General features: G+C 42.0%; 1 protein-coding gene across 2 annotated transcripts; it reads right to left on the bottom strand.

The window, feature by feature from the left end:
- Window positions 1-1,062: 1,062 nt before the first annotated feature.
- Window positions 1,063-22,162, bottom strand: LOC306982450 (tricarboxylate transport protein B, mitochondrial). Of its 2 annotated transcripts, XR_013794204.1 has the most exons (10): window positions 21,571-22,162; window positions 14,044-14,151; window positions 13,613-13,712; window positions 4,022-4,160; window positions 3,655-3,739; window positions 2,865-2,969; window positions 2,555-2,670; window positions 2,408-2,481; window positions 2,054-2,334; window positions 1,063-2,012 (listed from the first exon to the last, which is right to left on the bottom strand). XR_013794204.1 is itself a non-coding variant. In XM_079582386.1 (9 exons), the coding sequence occupies exons 1-9, from the start codon at window positions 21,683-21,685 to the stop codon at window positions 2,220-2,222; spliced, it is 957 nt and encodes a 318-aa protein (XP_079438512.1). In that variant the 5' UTR covers window positions 21,686-22,162; the 3' UTR covers window positions 1,063-2,219. The 2 variants fall into 2 exon arrangements, 1 of the variants encoding a protein (XP_079438512.1); XM_079582386.1 differs by having other exon boundaries at window positions 1,063-2,334.
- Window positions 22,163-22,226: the final 64 nt, after the last annotated feature.

The following is a 22,226-nucleotide window of genomic DNA, read 5'->3' as shown; positions in this document are numbered from 1 at the left end:
AGGATGCACAGAAGCATAGACGTAAAAAACTGTTAAAGAAGCCTAGAGTCTCTTCAGTCCTGCGCTTCTTTCATGTCTAAACCTTCAAATGGTTCATTGGGAAAAAATATTTTGCTTCACTAAATAGATATAGATAATACATAGATAGTAAGAATTAATGTCAAATCATCGGGAGAATTGGAATTCAGCACCACGGACAGCTGCTCCAGCAACTCATCAAAAAAATGATCATTTTAGTTTGTCAACAATGTGGCAACGGGCTTTGGGAACTGAACAACTGTCTCCCATCTGGAAGAATAGCCATAAGTCCCTTTGAGGGACAACAATAACGTTACTTCCCCTTCACTGATTCGGCCTGAATAGGACAGAAGCTGCGCTGTGGTGAATACTGTATAGTGACGTTTGGATCAGGGTTACAGGGGACAGCCATTGAAGACAAACCCTTTGGGCTCCATTCAGTGATGGGAATTAAACAGCTGTGCGCCATAAAATACTTTGTTTTCATGGCGAATGGCTAACAATAAAATTGAATAGCCCTAGATGGCAGAATGCAAGATTTTTAGATATGTAGGCTATAACAACACAAACAGCCTTTACTTAGTAAAGAAAGCCAATAGAGAGAAGGAGTGAGTTAATCTCTGAGACTTTCTTACAGATACAGAAAGTTTCAAATGCTTGATAAATGACAAGCAGCACCCTCTAGCGGTACTTTCGTTCACAACACTGAAGAAACAACGTGGAGCAATGCAACTGTTGGTGCAGGTGCATGGCTCATTTATCATTTCTTTAATTGCCTATTTTGTTATTTTGAATAATAATTTCTAGAAACTAAATGTGTCCTTCTGGGTGTGTCTTCCTCAAATGCGAGCTTCTTTTGTATGTCTTGCAATGTACGAGCTTCAGTGAAATGTTGGAGATGAGCCTTTGCCAAGACGCAGAACAATAGAGTCAGTGTCTCAGTCCACCTGCCCTATGGTTTGCTCCACTATAAACGCAAAGATAGAAACAATTGGAGCTGAAACTTTAATTACTTCAAATCACCAGTTTACATCGTTATACAACCACAACACAGGGCAGTGTTTATTGCACGTTTATAAAAATGCCATAACAGACACACACTCATTTAAAATCATAAAGCACCACTTTGTACCCAGATTTCAGCAAAACCTCTTCAAGAAATAAATGAATGTCATCATTTTAGTGTTATAATAATCACATTTACAAGAGCACATAGTTGGACAGTTAGACGTATTGCAGCCTATTTCAATTTAAGACACCACTGTCTTACAACACAGTTAAATATTCATTTTTATTGAATTGACAAAACAAATGAAAAAGGCACATTATAGATCAACTTCTACAGTCCCGACATCTATATCCATATAAAACCAAGATAGTTTACTGGCAAAATATTGCCAATGGCAGGCACAGAACTAAACAATATCAAAGTGACAGCATGTGTCTTTGAAGTAATGGCCACAGTGAGAGGCAGCAACTCATACATTCTGATCCCGACTTCACCAAAGTCAGGACAAATCTTTTAGTATTTTCAAGTTGGATGTCAATATGTTAAAACAAATTAGGCTACAATTATGAGAACTCACAGTGTTAATTTTAATTCACAAAATAGTATTAAAAATAATTTCCCATCTTTGATAATAACACACATTCACCAGAAAGTCACACAACTAATAAATTACCATTTCTATAAACAGCCTGTGTTTATTACTCTGAGCAGCGCACATTCATAACAGGCTCACGTAGTGTTTGGCACAAAAGTAAAAATACCTTATTTTTGTTAACTATTTCTGGAGACAAACATAAAAAATCTGTAATTTACAAAAAAATACATTATCTAAATAAAGGTTATTTATGGAAGGTGCTACAGCTTGCTATAACTAGGTGTGCTGTACTGTCTGTATCAACCGCACCATTTAAGCTTTTATTTTCAACCAAAGTTTAATGGCTTGCTCGTTCCTTATAATAATTGCACAGCTAATTGCATATTTTGCCTCTGGTTGTAATTCAAATAATATAAATGTCCTTTAATAACTCAAATGAATCATTATTTTTACTTTCTCTCTCCACCCTCTTATTAGACATGATAATATCGTTACACAGGAATGACTGCATTAAAGTTGGCTGGAGAAAGGAAGCAGTAGTTTTCCATCCAACTTAATACTCATGTTGGCGTAGCTGCTTCAAGTTTCTTCAGAAGATCAGTCGGTTTTCCACACGACATTCAGAACCTTCACCACCTCCTCGTAGATGATGAAGACTATGGCCACGTCAAGACACACACGACCCAGACGCGGAATTGTGCCTTTATAGAAACTACAGAAAAGACAAACAAATTAAAGAACGCATTAATTGGACATGTTGAATATCTGCAGCGGCTGGGACTTACGCCAGTGGTCCTTCATGCTTCATTATCTTCACAGCACAGTCGAGAGTGCTTTTATATTTATGTGCTTCCAGACCCTAAACAAAACGAGCAACACTTTAATCTCAGAAAATGTTTGTTTTTCCTACTTTCAGTTCATAATGTACATACCTGCAACCGTGTCTTGATGACATCTAGAGGTGTGTTTCCAAAGACACTGGCGGCTCCCGCTATTGCTCCAAACGTGCCAGTCACTAAGGGGTTAATGGTTTTGCTTGGGTCGTCGCCTAAAGATGATGGGCCACAAAGGAAAATTCTCAGTAATTTTACGGTACCACTCACCATGGCACATTTCCAGATTGTATATAACCTAAGGCATGTATGCAGTGATACATACTAATTTGATTAAATCGCCTTTTTTCATTTTTAAATCATTAATAGAAAGTTCAATAAACACTTAAGTCAATAAATAATTTCCGACCTTTGTACCAGTTCTTGAGGGAGGTCATGACGGAGAAACGGATGGCCTGATTGGAGCCCTGTTTGAGAACCGTTGCAGTGAGACCCTGGTAGGTTCCCCTCAGTCCTGAAAATTATTAAACTGCAATTAGTGTTTCTCATTGCATTTAGGGTGGGCAAAAAAAAAAAAAACATAATCCAATTTCCTTAACGCCAAGATCACGGTTTCCCAATATATGTGCAGTAGTTTTATGCTGTTTTAGCGAGAAACTAAACAAATCAACCTGGCAAATCAAAATTATCTGGTGTCACCTTTCTTTTTGTTACCAAGATGTATTGTTGTATGTTGTATTGCTTTTTGTCTTTTCCAGATAGCCTCCCACTCTGTGAAATAGCTGGGTGAGGTGAACGCTGCTGCGGGACACCGCTGTGATATCACGTCAGTGCTCGCGTCACTCCAGTTCAAATACCTGTCATGGATGTATTACTGCGCGTAGCCGATTATACAAGATGTACTCAAAAAATTCTATGTGAATACTAACCATGCATGATCAGCTGCTACTTGAAATTATATTACAGGAACCAAGGATTGCTTTTACTTTTTGTTTTTATTTCCTATATGAATTTAAAAATGTAATGTAAATGGAGTCAATAAAAAAAAAGGTGGGAAAGGTGATGATCTGTGACGATCTCTCCATATTGACAGATCAACACAAGGATCAGATCTCAATCCAACTTTTTATTTGCCAGTCATGTACTGGACATTGCGTTATACAATATTGCCAGTAGAGGGCAGTAGACGCAACGCATACCTTGTTCTTTGACGATCTGTCTGACTCCATGGAAGAAACCCTTGTATTTGGGATTGGCTGACGTCTGGTCATGGATAAATTTCACCTTGAGAGATAAAACAAGAACAAAATAGATAACGCAAGCAGAAGTTCAGAGTTCCCCCAAGGTCTGTTTGTCTGTCTGCTTCGACAGTGACAGCTCTGTAAAGTAAAAGCGTCCCTGTATAATCATTTGTACTTGTTCAAGTTGATAAATGTTCATTGTCAGATCATGCTCAGTGTAAATCTTATTAATAGCTCATTTGCATGAAATCACAATGCCAGTCATCTAATGAATTGATGAAATACCACTCAAAGCATCATACACAGTTATTAAAGAATGACAAACCTTAACTGTCTCCATTGGACAGACCACGACGACTGCCTCCATCACTCCAGCTCCCAGTCCACACACCAGGCCTTTAGTGGGGTCCAGTCGTCCATTCTCATCTTTGACGCGATTACTGAGAAACTCAAACACCCCAAACCTGGAGAAGTGATATACAATATGAATAATAACCTATCGATTCAATGGCCACACAAAATATACATTCTTGTTGTGTTGTGGTTGCTTGAAATAATAAGTATTAAAATGGATTATAGCAGAAGTATTAAAATTGCGTGGATGTACAGTCTTGTCTTTCAAGATACCACAGCTGCTCTGGGATTGACAAATGTGCCCTGAAACGGCACCAACCTCTATCGACTACTATTACTCACACGAACACTCAGATACACGATCTTGCCCAAGAAAACCACAGAAGATCGAACTGACTAGTACGGGATATGAACCGTCGTGGCACCTGGTCTCAGCCACTGTTGCCCCTCTGCCAATTTATAAATCTGTGTAGAAATATAAATAAATAAATATATGTATTTATATTTCTGCACAGATTTATTCATTGTTCACTCAGACCAGTATGTATCTATGTGATAAAAGATCAAAACAAGGTGGAGACCTATTGTGGGCGCCAAGTTAGTGTAATTAATACATGCTGCATTTTGTATTTAATAATAATATTTATTTATTTTACAAGGGATTTAATGGGTTAATTTTTTGCGGGAAAAATAGAGTAAAATTGTAGTATTGCATTCGTGTTTATTTTAGTAGGTAAATTTGTAAATAGATGTATTTTAGAAGCTAATTTGTAATTTAAAATGTCCGCATTGGAGCTTTAAGCCCGGAGCTGCGCGTTGCGCTAGAGCAGGATCAGAGGCAGTGGAGAGCCGGCGCGTGAAGCAGCAACATTAGGAAAAGAGCCCAACAGTTTCTTACCGTAGTTTATAAGAGGTTACTTAAGGATTCTATGCTCCTGTAAAGTTCAACAAGTTCTGGAAATAAATTTTTGTTCAACTTTTTACGTCGGGGTGGCCGTGGATTTTTTCCTCAACATAAACACGAGTAATCAGGGAACTGTGGACTCGCGCCGACACATTTTGTAAGAAACTTGCTCACTGTGGATTTATGGATGTTTGTGGACGTATTTCAAACAACAAAGAAAGAAAAGCAAGTTGCTGCAGAGGCAAGAAACGTGAGTAAGTGGAAGTGTTTCACCGTGCAAAAGTGCTAAGTCAATTGGATGCTAAGCGGCCTACTAGCCAACATACTTGCTAGTTTGTGGATCAAAGGAGCATTTTTCTGTGGCTACTCTGCAAATTGATATCATGAGTGATGTTGAAGATGATGATACTGACACTGTAGTGGATTCCAGGGCAGTGAAAGTTACACCTAGAGCTATGGAGGAAAGGCTGCAACGTGCTATTAACCTGCGCAGGGCTAAGCTAGCCAAGCTAACAGGAGCAGTGAAACACGTGCGCCAGCTAATGGAAAATGAAAGTGATTCCAGCCTAACAGAAGTGAAACAGCTAATGGAAGATTTCAATAGGCTGTTTGGAGAGTTTTGTGATTTGAACACAAATGTTAAAGAGCTTCTTGAGCAGATGTCAGAAGAGGACCTGAAAGGAGATCAGGAAAGCTGGTTTGAACCTAAGGCTGATTCTTTTAAGACTTTTGCTGATACAGCTGCAGCGTGGATTGATGAGACAGCTTTGCGCACTTCCACGGTTGAAACATACAGTGACGAAGTGCATGCATCAGACAGCATATCTAACGCATCTTCCTCAAAGCGCAGTGAGGCACATTCAGAACATGGCTCCCGTGCTTCATCTTCTGCATCGTCCATCCGCATGAAGGCAGAGTTGGAGCGAGCTACATTGTTGATTCAGGCCTCATCTTTGAAACAGAAACGATTGCTGGAGGAAAAGGAGGCTAAGCTCAAAAGTGAAAGGGAGGAGCTACAAATAGAAACCGCTCTAGCAGCTAATGAAGCAAAGATCAAGATCTTATCAGAGTATGAAGGTCGTACATCCAAGGCACCTAGTCGTGCATCCAGTCGAGATGGAATGAACTCCTACGTGGCATCACGCAATGTTGGAGATTTCTTAGCTCCGCAACAGTTAAGTTCTGTACCCGTATTGCAAAGAGCAGCGCAGAACAACAACGCTCAACAAAATATACAGCAAATAGGCACTGCTGCCTCCCAGCCATCACAGACGCCAGGTGCTCTGCAGGACGTCGTCGAAGTGCTAACTAAGCAACAGAAGTTAGCAACACTGCCTCCTCAGAACATTCCTGTGTTTAGAGGAGACCCAATGGAATATCGGCTGTTCATGCGGGCATTTGAACATGGCGTGGAGGATAAAACGGAGAGCGACAAGGACAGACTGTACTACATGGAACAGTACACAAGTGGACAGCCACGGGAATTGATAAGGAGTTGTTTACACATGGAGCCCACTCGTGGATATCAAGAAGCTAAGAGACTTTTGGAAGAACACTTTGGAAATGCCTATAAGATTTCAGTGGCATACATAACCAAGGCTCTTGATTGGCCTACTATCAAGTCTGACGACGGAGAAGCTCTTCATGCTTTCGGCCTTTATCTTACTGGATGTCGCAATGCAATGACAGATGTGGAGTATATGGAGGAGTTGGATAGCACAGCCAACTTGCGAGCTATCATTGCCAAGCTCCCCTACAAACTGAGAGAAAGATGGAGGACGCATGCTTGTGGCATCTTGGACAAGGACAAACGCAGAGCAAAGTTTGAAGATCTAGTGGATTTTGTCAATAAGCAGGCCAAGGAAGCTTTGCACCCACTGTTTGGTGACATAAAGGACATCACCTTAAAAGAGCGAGTTAAAGGGCAAGTGGATGAGAAGTTGACAAGGAAAAGTGGCAACAGAAAGGGATTCACCACAGCTGCAACAATCACCACTCCCCAGGACACATCCTTTAAGGCGAAGAATAAAATCGGTGGAATTCAGGTGTGTGCATTTTCCAAACCCTGTCTCTTTTGTCATGGTGGTGAACATACCATGGAACAGTGCAAGAAGATGAAGAAATCACTTCATAAGGAAAAGATAGACTTTATGCGAACTAAAGGACTGTGCTTCAGCTGCCTTAAACAGGGACACATGAGTAGTTCATGCAAAGAGAAAGCAAGCTGTGAAGTCTGTGCACAGCCACATCCCACAGTGTTACACATGAGGGTAAAGCCGAGTGGTGCAAACAAAGAGGCAGAACCCGAAGAGGGAACAGCTGAAAGAACAGAGCAACCATCAGAGTCTGTTGTAAACGGATTTGTAGGAACAGATGTAACGGCTCATGCTGCTGAGAAAACAGAGCACATCTTGGCGATAGTTCCAGTCCAAGTCAAATCTAAAAGAGGACAAAAGGTAACACACACTCATGCCTTTCTTGATCCTGGCAGTACTGCCTGCTTTTGTACTGAAGAGTTGATGCAAGAGCTCAGTCTCACTGGCAGAAAGACTAACATTTTGCTGAAAACTATGGGAGAAGAAAAGGTTGTTAGCAGTCACATGGTGTCTGGCTTAGAAGTGAGCTGCTTAGACAGTAATGACTTTCTTGAATTGCCAGAAATGTACAGTCACAGTGACATACCGGCTTCTGTCGACAACATTCCTTCACAAGATTACGTGGACAAATGGCCCTATCTTCAGCAAGTGTCTATCCCAAAGATTGATGCGCACATTGGACTTCTAATTGGGACTAACGCACCTAAAGCTATTGAACCTTGGCAGGTTATTGCCAGCGAAAATGGTGGTCCGTATGCTGTGAAAACTAGGCTTGGCTGGACCGTCAGTGAACCTCTCCAAGGACATTCTTCTCCAAGTGCAACAAGTGGGCTGATCCAAGTCTCAGCCAATCGCATATCAGTCAACACACTGGAGGAGCTCTGGAGCCAGCAGTTTAAAAGTGACTTTCCTGAGTGCGAAAGAGATGAGAAACAAGAAATGTCCAGGGAAGACTTGCGGTTTCTGGAAATAGCAACGCAGTCAGCTACCATTGTGAATGGACATTACAGTATAGCCCTGCCGTTGCGCAATAAGCACATTCAGATGCCCAACAACCGCAAAGTGGCTGAACAACGTGCCTTAAACTTAAAGCGAAAGTTCGTGAAGAATCCTTCATTTCACGCCGAATACTCAGCCTTCATGAGCAACATCATAGACAAAGGTTACGCTGTGAGAGTGCCTAACAAAGATCTTGATCGTGACGATAAAAAGGTTTGGTACCTGCCACACCACGGGGTTTACCACCCCAAGAAGCTCAAGCTCAGAGTGGTCTTTGACTGTGGAGCGTCTTACCAAGGCACCACTTTGAATGATCAGCTCTTACAGGGACCGAATCTTACCAGTTCCCTTCTTGGTGTCATTACCAGATTCCGGCAAGAAGAAGTGGCAGTCATGGCTGATGTGGAAGCGATGTTCCACCAAGTAAAGGTGCCAGATGAAGATTCTGACCTTCTCCGGTTCCTTTGGTGGGAGTCTGGTGAAATCGATCAGGACATGGTGGAGTACAAGATGGTGGTTCACATCTTTGGTGCAACCTCATCTCCAAGCTGCGCCAGCTTTGCTCTGCGCAAATGTGCTGAAGACAACCAAGATCAGTCTTACAGCCAAGCAGTTGACACAGTTCTCCACAATTTCTACGTGGATGATTGCTTAAAGTCTGTGAGCTCAGAAGAAGAAGCTTTGCAGTTGTACCACAGTTTGAGAGCTGTATGTCAAAGTGGTGGATTCAGGCTCACAAAGTGGATAAGTAATAGCAGAGCAGTGCTGTCTGCTATTCCAGAAGAAGAGAGAGCATCAGAAGTCAAAGACCTCGACTTGGATCAAGACATGCTCCCCATGGAGAGAGCTTTGGGAGTCCATTGGTGCATTCAGTCCGACAGCTTCAGGTTCAGGATCGTAATGCCAGACAAAGCTCCCACTCGAAGGAACCTCCTGTCCATTGTGAGTTCAGTTTATGACCCATTGGGCATCCTGTCACCAGTCACGCTAGAAGCTAAGAAGATTCTGCAAGAGCTTTGCAGACGGAAGATTGGCTGGGATGTTGACATACCAGAAGACCTAGCTCACAAGTGGCTTGTATGGAAGACCCAACTTCACCATCTGGAGAACATCAGTGTCCCAAGATGTTTCAAACCTGTGGGCTTTGGGGAATCCGTATGCAACCAACTGCACCACTTTGCTGACGCCAGTGAAGAGGGCTACGGAACGGTTAGCTATCTCTTACAGAAGAACAGCTGCAATGAAGTGCACTGTGCATTCGTGTTGGGGAAAGCGAGAGTGGCCCCACTCAAGCCCATGACAATCCCTCGTATGGAACTTACCGCAGCTACTATGGCAGCTCGCATGGATAAGGTCCTTACATCGGAGCTGCAGCTCACACTACAACCATCAGTGTTCTGGTCAGACAGTACCACGGTGCTTAAGTACATATGCAACCAAACAAGTAGGTTCCGCACCTTTGTTGCAAACCGCGTGGATGCTATTCTTAAGTGTTCCAGTCCACACCAATGGAGGTACGTCAACACCTCTTTGAATCCTGCTGACATTGCGTCACGGGGACTCAAGGCGGAGAACTTCATTCACAGCAATGCTTGGTTACAGGGGCCGGACTTTCTCACCAAACACATGGAAGAATGGCCTGAAAATGTGCACTCCCTTGGAGACCTGACCACAAACGATCCAGAGGTAAAAAATACTCTGGTTTGTGCCAACGCGGTTGAAGAACATGAAGATGTATTGCTGGAGTTCCTGCAATACTTCTCATCCTGGTTTAGACTCAAGAAAGCAGTTGCTTGGATGCTGAAAGTCAAACGCATTTTGCTGCAACTGTGTCGCAAAAGGAAAGAGTTGAACGCGGTGAAAGCTCAGCCTGAAGTTGAAAAGGAAATGAAAAGTTTGAAGAACAGTCTGTTTCAAGCTGACACTAACAGTCTTACAATGGAGAACCTCGCAGAAGCTGAAGAAGCAGTCATTCGCTACTGCCAGAAAAAGACATTTTCCAAAGAGATAGCCGCACTTACTCAAGGACAAGGGGTGAAGCGGACCAGTTGCCTTTTCAAACTAAATCCAGTACTTGAACAAGGCATCCTCAGAGTCGGAGGACGACTCAGTAGATCGGCATTACCTGAAAACTCAAAGCGGCCAGCAATCCTGGATAAGGATCTGCATGTCACGAAGCTCATCCTCAGGGAAATACACCAGAACTTGTCTCATTGCGGTCGCAATCATGTACTGTCTAAGTTGAGAACAAAGTTTTGGGTTCCTGGTGCCAACTCCGCAGTGAGAAAGGTACTCGCAAAGTGCATAGTCTGCCGACGTGCACATGGAGTCGCAGGACGGCAACAAATGGCTGACCTTCCTCGAGACAGAGTTCTACCGGATGACCCTCCGTTTACCAACACTGGAGTGGACTACTTTGGTCCGTTCGAAATCAAACGCGGACGAAGCATGGTAAAACGGTACGGGGTTATTTTCACGTGCCTAACTATCCGTGCAGTACACTTGGAGATGGCGGCCTCATTGGACACGGATTCCTTTATCCACGCTCTACGTCGCTTCATAGCAAGACGAGGCCAAGTGAAGATCCTTCGTTCTGATAATGGAACGAATTTCATCGGTGCGGAGCGCGAACTCAAAAGAGCCATCGAGGAATGGAATGTGTCAAAAATTGAAGACATGCTACATCAACAAGGCATTACGTGGATGTTCAACCCTCCCACTGGATCCCACCACGGAGGTGTCTGGGAGAGATTAATCAAGTCGGTGAAGAAAATCTTGAACGTCACTTTCAAGTTACAGACACTGGATGAAGAAGGGCTACACACTCTTTTATGTGAGGCAGAGGCCATTATCAATAGTCGGCCAATAACCAAAGCATCCAGTGATCCAAACGATTTAGAGGTACTCACTCCCAATCACCTCTTGCTTCTCAAGACTAAGCCATCTCTCCCTCCTGGTGTGTTCGACAAACAGGATCTCTACGCGAGGAGGAGATGGAAGCAAATCCAGTATATGTCGGAAATATTCTGGAAACGTTGGACAAGAGAGTATTTACCACTACTACAGGAACGACAAAAGTGGACCAGTCCTTCTCGCAATTTTGCCATTGGAGACGTTGTGCTTATTGTGGACGATTCTGCCCCACGCAACTCTTGGATCACAGGGAAAGTAATCCTAACGATCCCGGACAAATCAGGAATGGTGCGTCAAGTGAGAATCAAAACCAAGACAAGCACACTGGACAGACCCATTACGAAGATTTGCCTCCTACAAGAAGCAGACTGAGGCAACCACCTGCAGAGACTTTTGTTTATGAATGACGTTTGAATACTTTGACGCCACATGCTTATTTTTGGTAATTGTGTAAATAGGGTCACAATTAGGGGCCGGTATGTGGGCGCCAAGTTAGTGTAATTAATACATGCTGCATTTTGTATTTAATAATAATATTTATTTATTTTACAAGGGATTTAATGGGTTAATTTTTTGCGGGAAAAATAGAGTAAAATTGTAGTATTGCATTCGTGTTTATTTTAGTAGGTAAATTTGTAAATAGATGTATTTTAGAAGCTAATTTGTAATTTAAAATGTCCGCATTGGAGCTTTAAGCCCGGAGCTGCGCGTTGCGCTAGAGCAGGATCAGAGGCAGTGGAGAGCCGGCGCGTGAAGCAGCAACATTAGGAAAAGAGCCCAACAGTTTCTTACCGTAGTTTATAAGAGGTTACTTAAGGATTCTATGCTCCTGTAAAGTTCAACAAGTTCTGGAAATAAATTTTTGTTCAACTTTTTACGTCGGGGTGGCCGTGGATTTTTTCCTCAACATAAACACGAGTAATCAGGGAACTGTGGACTCGCGCCGACACACATATATTCAGCCCACTATGCCTGCCTTACTCATCTGAAAGCACATTAGAGTTACATAAATTACACCCAATATTAATCTAAAAATAAAAAAGAAGCTACTCAGATTCATGAGAAAATGTTGTGTGTCCTTTACGAGAACAAAGGTTATTTATAGATGCAATTGAATTGTGGCGATGCTTGGTGCTGGCCCATGCGTGTAGTCTAGGGGCGGGGGTGGACACTTGGTTTGATGAATGCTTTGTTTCCCCCCTTTGTCTTCTCCCAGTCATTTTTATTCACCTGTTCCTCTCCGTCTTACCGCTCCTGATCGCAAAGTAGAAGTAGACACCACGCTTCCCTCAATGTTACATTTTATTAGTTTTTAAAGACAAGCTTCACTCAAAAAATCAACCACCAGGAGTATCCATAATGAAAGAAACTATTATTGTGAGTGACGGCTAACTTGACGTGCAAGTGCGGTCCTATTCTCTGAAGGTGTCTGTCTACAAAATCTATTCATTAGAACAATGCTGATGCCAGTTCTTCTTTGCCAAAATAATCCCTCTTCTCAATGTCTAAACTTTATAGTGATATTTTGGCTGACAGCCAAGGCAAGACGCCCAATCTTCATTACCGTCCCTTACACAAGGCGAGGGAAAAGAGTAACGGGACATGTGCAATTAAGGGGGCAGGTTGAGGGAGACATGAAGGAAATGTAGAGTTAAAAGGATAAAAAGGTCAGCCTCGCTTGTACGTTCCACTTCTGTCCCTCCAGCACACACTCTGTGCTCCTCACTGCAGGCAATCAGTTAATGGAAGGAGATGGGAGGGGACATGAGAGGAGAGAGGAGATCGAAAAATGGCCCCAACAATATGGTCAGCAGAGACATGACAAGCTTTTGGTTATAACTCACTGTAAATGTCCCCCCTAGTCATTGACAGCGCATGCCTCTTACCTGCTTTAAACTGTCCAGAAACTCTAGAGTAATGTTATATTTTTCATCAAATTCACTTTTTTCACATAAAGAGTAGGTGAATGTTTACGATGTGTATGTTTAAGAAGAGCTTTGAATGGTGGTTTGCTTGATTTATCAACGTTTGAGGCCGTGTCCCCTCAGCTGACAGTGTATTTCTGTTGTGAAATATAGTCCCCATCTCCTGCGGACGAGAGCCAGAGTTCACAGTGGTCTCTCTGTTGAGACCCTGCGTCACTTTGAGTGGCATCTTAGCTCCGCCTGAATGAGCCTGTCTCACATAGGACAGACAGGCTGTACCCTGCAGCACCACACACACAACTGAATAACAGATTCAATACAGCGACATGAAAAGAATAAAGGCGCTCTACGCGCACAGCCACGTGCACACTGAGGAGAAATGTCACTTGAATGAAAAATAACTTAATTATACTGAAGGCTATGCTGGCATTTATGCCGAGCATTGTGGGTAATGGAGTTGAATAATTGGAGTGCGAGTTAGTGGTTCCAGGTACAGGATCACAATAGCACAAGAGCTGTCATTTTGTCACAGCTGCTACACTCCACTGCCCCAGTCCAGCGGCGTGAGAGGTTTGTTTGGGATTCGGTTTTAATTCTGCTCTGTCTGCGAATACTTTGAGTCTGAGGAGATCGCTGACACAGTGTGCACTAATAGGTTTAGTCACAGATAGCTTGTTTAACCAATGGATGTGTTAGGTAGTGAGTAGTTACTGAGTGTGACTGACCTGACAGCAGATTTGGGTATTGATCCATAGAGCAGCGAGCTGAGGCCTCTGTACAGTCCTCTGACTCCATGACCCTGCACCGTCTGCTTTACACAGTCACCTGCACAAAAACAGTAAAAACAAAATGCTTTATATCTGCAATTATCGTTTCTGTCAAAGTATCCAGGGAAAGTAAGGAGGAGTTTTAGTGCACCGTAGTTAACCGAGCACGGAAGCAACAGCTGCCTACAGTTCTCATTAGCGCAGGCTGTGCGTGTGTATAGACGGTGCATGTGCGCAGTGGTCTGTTTTATGTCAAATAAACAAGATCGGTGACAGCCTGCCAGAATCCCTAATGTAGCCAGGGATGATGGGTAATTAGATAATGAGCTCCTTGGAGAAGCAGAGAGTTTGGAAGCAGCACAAACACAGATATGGAGGACAGTGCTTACCTATCCCTCTGTATTTGGGAGGGTTGGCCTTCTCATCCAGCTGTAGCTGCGTCTTCACATACTCTGTGGGGAACGTGATACAGATCTCTATGCCTCCTGCGATCCCACCTGCAACACATCACACGATGCTCAGTAAAGGAAACATTTATCATCACTCTTTGGCCACTTAACCTGGTCAACATTGGTGTGGATGTTCACAAATATTAGTGATCCCCGATAAAAACGAAGATTACATGACCATGAGGTGCATATGGTGGGAGGACTAAGTGTTCAAATTGATATGCTCATTCTGTCTTTCAAAATAAAAAAAATGCACTACAACATGTAAGGTTTACAAAATACATTGCTCTGAATATAAAGGAGTGGATCACTATTTTTTGAAAACCAGTGAGTTCAGATCGACTTTCTGCCCTTCTCAAAATGCTTCAGTCTAATTGAGAGTAATTGAGAAAGCTAATATTCAGAAGAGGTCGAAAATCAGCTGCACCTTTTGTCATTGGTCCACCCTGGTCCTTGGCTAATACAGCCAGATATAAAGCACTTGGAATAAAAGGGAGGAGACATTACGTCATGGACCGTTGCCGTAGGTCCACAAATGGCACTTGCTCCATAAACATTAAAAGCGCTGCTGCCGAAATCCCCGAGGAAAGAATAAGAACAATCAAATACAAAATACTTAATGTTGCAAGTGGGAAAAGAAAACACTAATTGTGTACAAATGTTTTACTGTGAGATGTTTGTTTGCATTTATTGGAACGTACTGTGTTGAAACAGTTGAACAATACTATTATTGTGATGTTTAAGATAGTTACTAAATCAAGAAAAAAATCTAATCGTACAGCCAAAGAAACGCCCTGCACAGAAAGGACAGAGGGAGAAGCAAAGCTAACCTTAATTAAATGAAACATTACTAGGCCAGGACCTTCCATTTACTCAATGATACTAAGCATCCAGGAATTCAATGCCAGACAACGGTTTGGGGTTAAAGCACAGTTAAAACACAGTACCTGCATATGAGACACTGGTATTTATACATATCTTTGCAGTTATTATAAGCTTTGTATATCTAATTTAACAAATGCCCTTGTCTTGCTCACGCTGCAGTGATGCTCTGATGTTGGATAGTAGCCATTTCCTCCATGACTCATTTATCTGAAGTGCCTAAAAGCCTCTTTATCAGTGGGGTCTAATAATTCAATTGAAAGGAAATCAATAGTGCATAATGCCTTTTACTTTAGGGCCATGATAGCCCTGTTCTCATTACAGTTTCTATTATCTTATATAAATCTAAAGATGTTATATCATTGTAATTCACATTTTGGGACAGAATTACTTTGGGGCATTGTTTGGCTTTGATAGCACATAGAGGTGAAAGGAATCAGATGGGAGAGATAGGGAAAGGAGAGGGTTTTTGTAAATTGTCTTAGACGCCCAGACAGAGGAGAGCTTTAGCTGCTGAGTTCACAGAAACACCCACATCACCTTTAAATGACGTCTTGTTCGGCTTGCATAGTGTCTATATTCTACACGATTCAGATATAACATAAGGCTTTTTCTGTAGGTATTGCATGGTAGGACTTTTCAGTTTTATGGTTCTAAAATCTGAAACAGTCTCTCCTCTGAGGATGTTCAAATCCAGGCTGCAAACAGTTCAAGTTAGTTTTATATATGACACCTGAAAGTACTTAATCTGAGCTCTTCTCTTGTTTATAGGTTTATGCATGTTTTACGCTATAGCCTTAATATTATTCTTGTTCTGTAAATACCTTTGAATAACATTACCTATTTACAAATAAACCTGCCCTGCCTTCTTGCTTTTGCCTTTGGGTGCTACTGGACGCTGGATCTTTAGCATTTGCCCTATCCAGACACAGGACACAAAGAGTGGACAGAAGAAACACCCTCAGTATACAGTGCTGTTTGGGCAGTAATATGCATTCAGTAACCCGTAACATTAGTGACCTCATACCGAAGCGTCCCACGTACCATAGCCTATGAAGAGTGCTCTTCCCACAAAGCCGATGCTGGACATAAATCACATTAGGTCAATAGAGCTTCAGTCCATTACACCTAAACCAGCAGCCACAGTGGGTCAGTGTGTCTACAAGCTTTGGCATAAGCTAGAGCTGCAACATGAATCCCAATAGAAACACAATTGGAATGGTTATTAGTGAAAGCTGTGATTATTACTTTTTAGCGCTCTTTGCTTTCAGTTTAGAATTATAATTTATGCTTTATTAATGTATTCTTTATAAATGTATTACCCTGTATGCACACCACATCCTTCTTTTAAATCACACAAAATGTGCCTTGCAAAATGTCTCTTACAGGGATATTTCAGGATTTCTGACATAGGGCTTCATTTCCTATTTATCCAGAGTGTTGTTGATTTCTGGAGATTTTTTTTTTTAATGAGATGCAGTCTTTATATTTGAAGAGTTCAGTGGTGCTAGGCTAGTGCTAGGCTAGTGCATGTCTATGGTAACTAGTAGCCTGCATTAGAAACAGTCTGACCCAAGCACAGTGCACCTGAGACAAATCACTTATAACACCAGACTACTGATATAAATGTCTGTGTTGAGTGAATACTTTTTTTTAATATAGCCATTTTGCCTTTAAAAGAACTTATATTTGAGCAGCATCAGCGTCCTGGTTGTAAGCTACGCAGCGGCGGAGTGATCTGCTAGCTTACCGGATCTACAGTAGTTTGTTTACCTGCGGCCGGCATTATTACACGTGGAATTCACAAAGGAGCTTTATACAAATCAGATATGGCAACGTTTGGAGGACTGCCTGATGATTTTGAAGAGGTTTTTAATGCAGGCTACTAGTTCCCATAGACATGCACTAGCCTAGCACTAGCCTAGCACCACTATACTCTTCAAATATAAGGACTGCATGAATAATTTAAAAAAAAATCTCCTGAAATCAACAACACTCTGGATAACTAGGGAATGAGGCCCTATGTCAAGAATCCTGAGATATCCCTTTAAAACAATAAAATATGTTGGCCCCCTGTAATTTAGAACCTTCCCTCGGCAAACAATTAGTGTCCTTGTATCAATTGAGCAGGTAAATGTTAAAGCTTTCTCTAAAATGTTAATGCTCCTGGATAATTACTGCACATCTACTTAGAACATGCACTACTAGGTATTTCTTCTGAATCCTGCAGACCAACTACTTATGGAGCCCTGGCAGCAGCAACAGACAAACACCTGATCAATCCTCATCTAAGGCCGGCCCGGGCTGCTTGTTTATCTCCTGCTCCATTTCTCAGTCCCCTCCTCAGCCGCACGCCCGCTTAAAGATGACACTATAAATGAGTCCGGAAAAGCCGCCAAACACGGGTTACGAGTGCAGTGGTCATTAATCTTTATCTCCAGCGTCCGCTCCCGTCTCCGTTTCCTAATTTTTCTCACAGCTCCACTCCACTTATTGCCAGCCTCTCTTTGCCACTGTGTCATAAAATCAATCCTTCCAAATATGTACTTGGCACTTGCAATCACAGGACGAGGAACACAAATGGTATTGCTCAGGTATCGGGAGCAACGGCAATCTATTTTATTTTTTAGTTAATGATATTTCTAGTGAGGTATGGTATTTACAGGCATCACATAAATCATTTTAACACTTTAGATTACAGCCTGTGAAGTCCATGTGTAGGTACAGGTAACAAGTAATTACACATTAAAGTGCAAGGTATAATAATGGTGTACAAAGAGTAATAAAGGTGTACAACATGTAGTGTAACAAAGGGATACAAGGTGTATTAAAGATTTACATAGCGTCTCACTTGAGATTACAGCCCACGCTGACGTGCAGTTACACATTAAGTAAGGTGTATTTATGCACTAGGTCTTTGGTCTTTTTGAGTGACTGAGCGCACGCACAAAGACCAGACAGGTTTTTCCATACTGAGATATGTTCTTACCTGAGCTTAGACGAGTTGATGCGTATCTGTCTGGTCTTTGTGCGTGCGCTCAGTCACGCAAAAAGACCAAAGATCTTGTCAGCATTTAGCCTCTCCTCCTCTCCTCTATGGGGCCAAATGGACACTAATATCTTCACTTTACTGTGCAGACGGTGAATGCTATCTAAGGTGTTATTACGCCTGACAATATAGTACCCCTTTTTATCCCCTTTAGAAAATCAACATGTTTAATTTTGTGTAACTATACTTGGATTGTGTAAACGCTCACGTAACCATATTAGGAAAAATGTGGAAGAGGTTGGTCGAATCTAACTTCACCCCTGTTTGGGTCCATAGAAGAGAGGAGGAGAGGCTAAATGCTGACAAGATCTTTGGTCTTTTTGCGTGACTGAGCGCACGCACAAAGACCAGACAGATACGCATCAACTCATCGAAGCTCAGGTAAGAACATATCTCAGTATGTAAAAACAGTGGCCTATTTCCCTTTTACCCCTTTATTAAACAGGAATTTTTATTTTATGAATCACTGTGAAAGAATTTTGCTACTTGTTATTTTCCAATACACTTTTATAAGTACATAAGGAATAAAGAACAGGCAACCTGTGGCTTATGGTTTATGATGATGAAACCTCTCGTGTTTCAAATGATCTTTCAACACTTCCTTGTGTCAGGTCAGGTGCTCTGGTCAAACACAGAGAAAGCAGATGTGGGGGTGTGACACTTAGACTAATGAGCATCCCGCACATCTGCTCCTCACTCACACTGAATAATATTGACATGTTTTTGTTGCCCAGCACCATAAAAACATGACTGCAAAGTGGACACATAGTCACCAGCTTATTTCTGTATCCAGAGTCTGAGTTGATTAAAATAAAAGCTTTCTTAAATAGCATTAAAAACACATTTACTCTGGGAAAAGTGTTGATTTTCTTGTATCTTTGTTGAGGACGTCGCCACAGGACTGAAATATGAACATCAAACAAAAACTGCTGTAAACCAAACCATAATTACTAAAAATACATTTATTTATTATGATCAAGATAAAGAAGAATCATTAATGTAGTCTACGTCACGCATCCTTTAAACTTCCTGTGTCCTCAATTAACAAGATCTTAATTACGAGTTCATAAATTTTACATGGAAGCTGAGTAAAGCCTGCAGCAGGGAAATTTGTGTGAAGCAGTTTGTCACTGTAGACAAATAATAGTTTCACCGTTCAAGGCTAAACCACATGCAATAGTCCTGAATTTGGGTAGGGTTATAATTGACTGGTCTCATATTTACCCAAGAAAACTATGTGCCTGAGGTGGGTTATACTGACACAGGGATAGGATGGGGAGATAAAGGCATGCCTGATCAAACCCAAAACCTCTTTGCTCTAGGGCACCACCAGAGCAAAGAAATTACCAAACTAATAATGTTATTCTGTAATACAAATGCTTGAAAGGGATTGAGTCTCAAAGCCTGTTGGTTTGCACGTAATTGAGTGGGAAAGGGTGTGATTTATGATGGAGCCAGTGCGTCTGAGGGCAAGTCCCAGTGAAGCACAGAGAAGTGGGTTGTGTGCAGTGCTAGACCCACTAACCCCGGAGTACACAGCACATGATCTCAGGCCACTCATGGTTCCAGTGGTGGGTCCCTAAACAAACATTGTAACTCACTATGACTGATAATTACTGTACTGTGAATGCTAACTTGAGTCTATTTATGTAAAATCCCTATAACTTTATTTCACGACAGAAATACTACTGTGGACCCTGGCTCTGAGTGGGCAGATGGTTGAATGAACTGTCTATAAAATATATTGCAAAGATATTAGTCCTGCGCTCCATTCACCCTCTGCCCCAGAGGCCTCGCTGAGTCTAACACAATCCTGACTTTGAGTTTAGACTACAGCAAAGCCACAAAGCCAGTCCTCCCTCCCCACTGACTGTCTGCTGCCTTTCATTATGCACCGACCTTCTACTTATTGCTTTGTCTAACTACTACCCCCTTCATGCAATACCAGTCATTTAGCAGCATAATACTGACTTGAGTCTCCAAAGTGTCCTCTCCTGGTGTGAAGTTGTCATGTATCCAATGGAGTATGCTTTTCTTGATTCGAGTAGACTGAGATGTAGCAGGATATGTTTAATAATTAATCAGTATAGGTTGTTTGAGCATGATCTGGAGGAAACAATATGCAGACAGTTGGGAGCTCTGTTTGAATGTTTGTCTTCCATAAACATCATCTGGTCACTGTGGTTATTATCACTCATTGCTTTGAATAAATGTTGCCTCAATAATGCCACGTCACCAGTGTTTCAGTATCTTAGATGTAATTGATTGGTCATTTTAGGAGAACCTATATGTATGCCTATATGTCGCCCAATATGCAACAACATGTGATGTCTACTTTCCTGTCTATTACTGTCCCAATACACTCTAAGGTACAAAAAGGTAGTTTTTGCTTCACCTGTGATTATGGCATGTGCATTGGTGTTTCCTTTGAAGAGTTCTCCACTCTTAACTGCGAGGATGGGAGGAGCCCAGAAAGGAACATGTCGTGATGTTGTGCCAATGTTGCAGAACTGGACAGACAGGCTGGGGGACCTACTGCATTACATGGGGCATAACCAGTCAATCAGTCAGATACTGCACATAGCTATAGGGGAAGAGTATTTCCTGCACAGACACTCTTCACTGTTTATCTAAGTGCATTTTTAGCAGCATTTTGTTTTTACCTCCAAGAACAACTCCAAAGTCAAAGCCTATTTTTAGATCTTAATCAAAAGGATTTCACAAAGAGCACTTAAATATTTAGCATATACATGTGTTGCCAAAGCAAAGGAGCAAAAATCAACAGACAGTTGCCAGATACCAGCGTGAGCACAGGAGCATCAACAGGAGGCTTCACCCCAATCACCGCCACATGATGTCCCTGATCAGAGACAGGCAGGAGGAGGGGCACCCAACTCTGCAGTGGATTTATTTTATGTGTGTTAAGTGGCATAGGTTGATGTCAACTGCTAAAACAACAAAGCCAGAGGAGATTCACTATCTGTACCAAGTATCTGATTGCAGTGAGCATAGCTTTCAAGATGGTCTGTGCACCCAGAAAGACTATATTTCAGTCTTCATTTTCTCTGCAGCTTATTCACTTAACACTGCTTAAGGGAATGACACTGAATGAATCAATAGGGCAACCAGCAGTTCAGTCATCAGTAATTCTATAGGATGGGAAATACTTTAGCCCACTATGTATTTACACCACAATGACATGAAAAAAAAGGTATTGCACTTTGCAGACACCTCAGATCTGAACTTTGCATGTGTTATAATACATTATGTGTGTTCATAGTAAATGATCAGTGCAAAAACCTTATCACAAAGACAAATACTGCTGTTTAAAATGTTTAGATTCAACGTTGCATTGTTTTCTGATGCTCCGAATAAAATGTAGGTACATAGCCTAGTTCAAAACCATGCATTTGCTGACTTTTTTGTTGTTTACAACGTAATTCCCCAACTCTTAAGCACTGTTATTGTTAGGCTATAAGTCATATTTAGACAACACCCAGGTTTGTTTTTGTTTTTAAGGCACATAGTAATCTTACCGGCTAAAATCGCCTTGCCCGGGTGCGTCAACTTGGCTTTCCCCGCCGGAGCAGCCGCTGCCAGACAGCGCGGTCTGTGGAAGGGACTCCCAAAATCACGCCTTTCTTCTTGCATGATGACAGAAAAAGCTTGAACTATGGTTTGATTCTTTTCTACTTGAAATGTGTGTTTTAAAAGTTTAGGTTCCCAAGTTTCTTCGTGGCAAAAGAGTTGAACACGCGGAGCTGTGTTGTTGCGCTCCGTGATGCAGGTGATCTCTGACGCGTCACAGCATATCCTGCTGTGGACAGAGGGCGGACTCTCGGGAGAAGAGGAAGTTGGGATCCTGGATGTGTAATATCTTTTAGTAGTCTCTATAGCAACGCTGTGCCATGACAGTTGTGCGTAAAGGAAAGAAAAGCAAAGCGAATACGCACGCGGTGAGGCGGCCAAGGAGTGGAACGGACGGTTGCTTTTACGCGGGTCAACTCAAACAAAAATAAATAAATCTGCTGCTTGAGAAGGTTGGGCCAGTGTGAGTGCTGGATTGCACGGCCACGTTGGTCACGTTGAAATGTCTACAAATAGAAAAAGAAGATAGGAGTGACGGGCGTCTCCTTTCTGTCGTTATTATCACATGAATGCACCCAAACGATGAACATAAAGTGAATAGACC

Source organism: Gobius niger (genome assembly GCF_951799975.1).
Source record: "Gobius niger genome assembly, chromosome: 1".
Taxonomy (NCBI): domain Eukaryota; kingdom Metazoa; phylum Chordata; class Actinopteri; order Gobiiformes; family Gobiidae; genus Gobius; species Gobius niger.
This window is presented reverse-complemented; position numbering and strand designations above follow the sequence as displayed.

Excerpts from the sequence above, each read along its gene's own strand:
- LOC306982450 (XM_079582386.1), bottom strand. The coding sequence starts at position 21,685 with ATGCAAGAAGAAAGGCGTGATTTTGGGAGTCCCTTCCACAGACCGCGC. Across the intron at positions 2,671-2,864 it reads CCTCAAGAACTGGTACAAAG|GCGACGACCCAAGCAAAACC; the intron begins GTCGGAAATTAT and ends CATCATCTTTAG. Across the intron at positions 2,482-2,554 it reads TCATCAAGACACGGTTGCAG|GGTCTGGAAGCACATAAATA; the intron begins GTATGTACATTA and ends CGTTTTGTTTAG.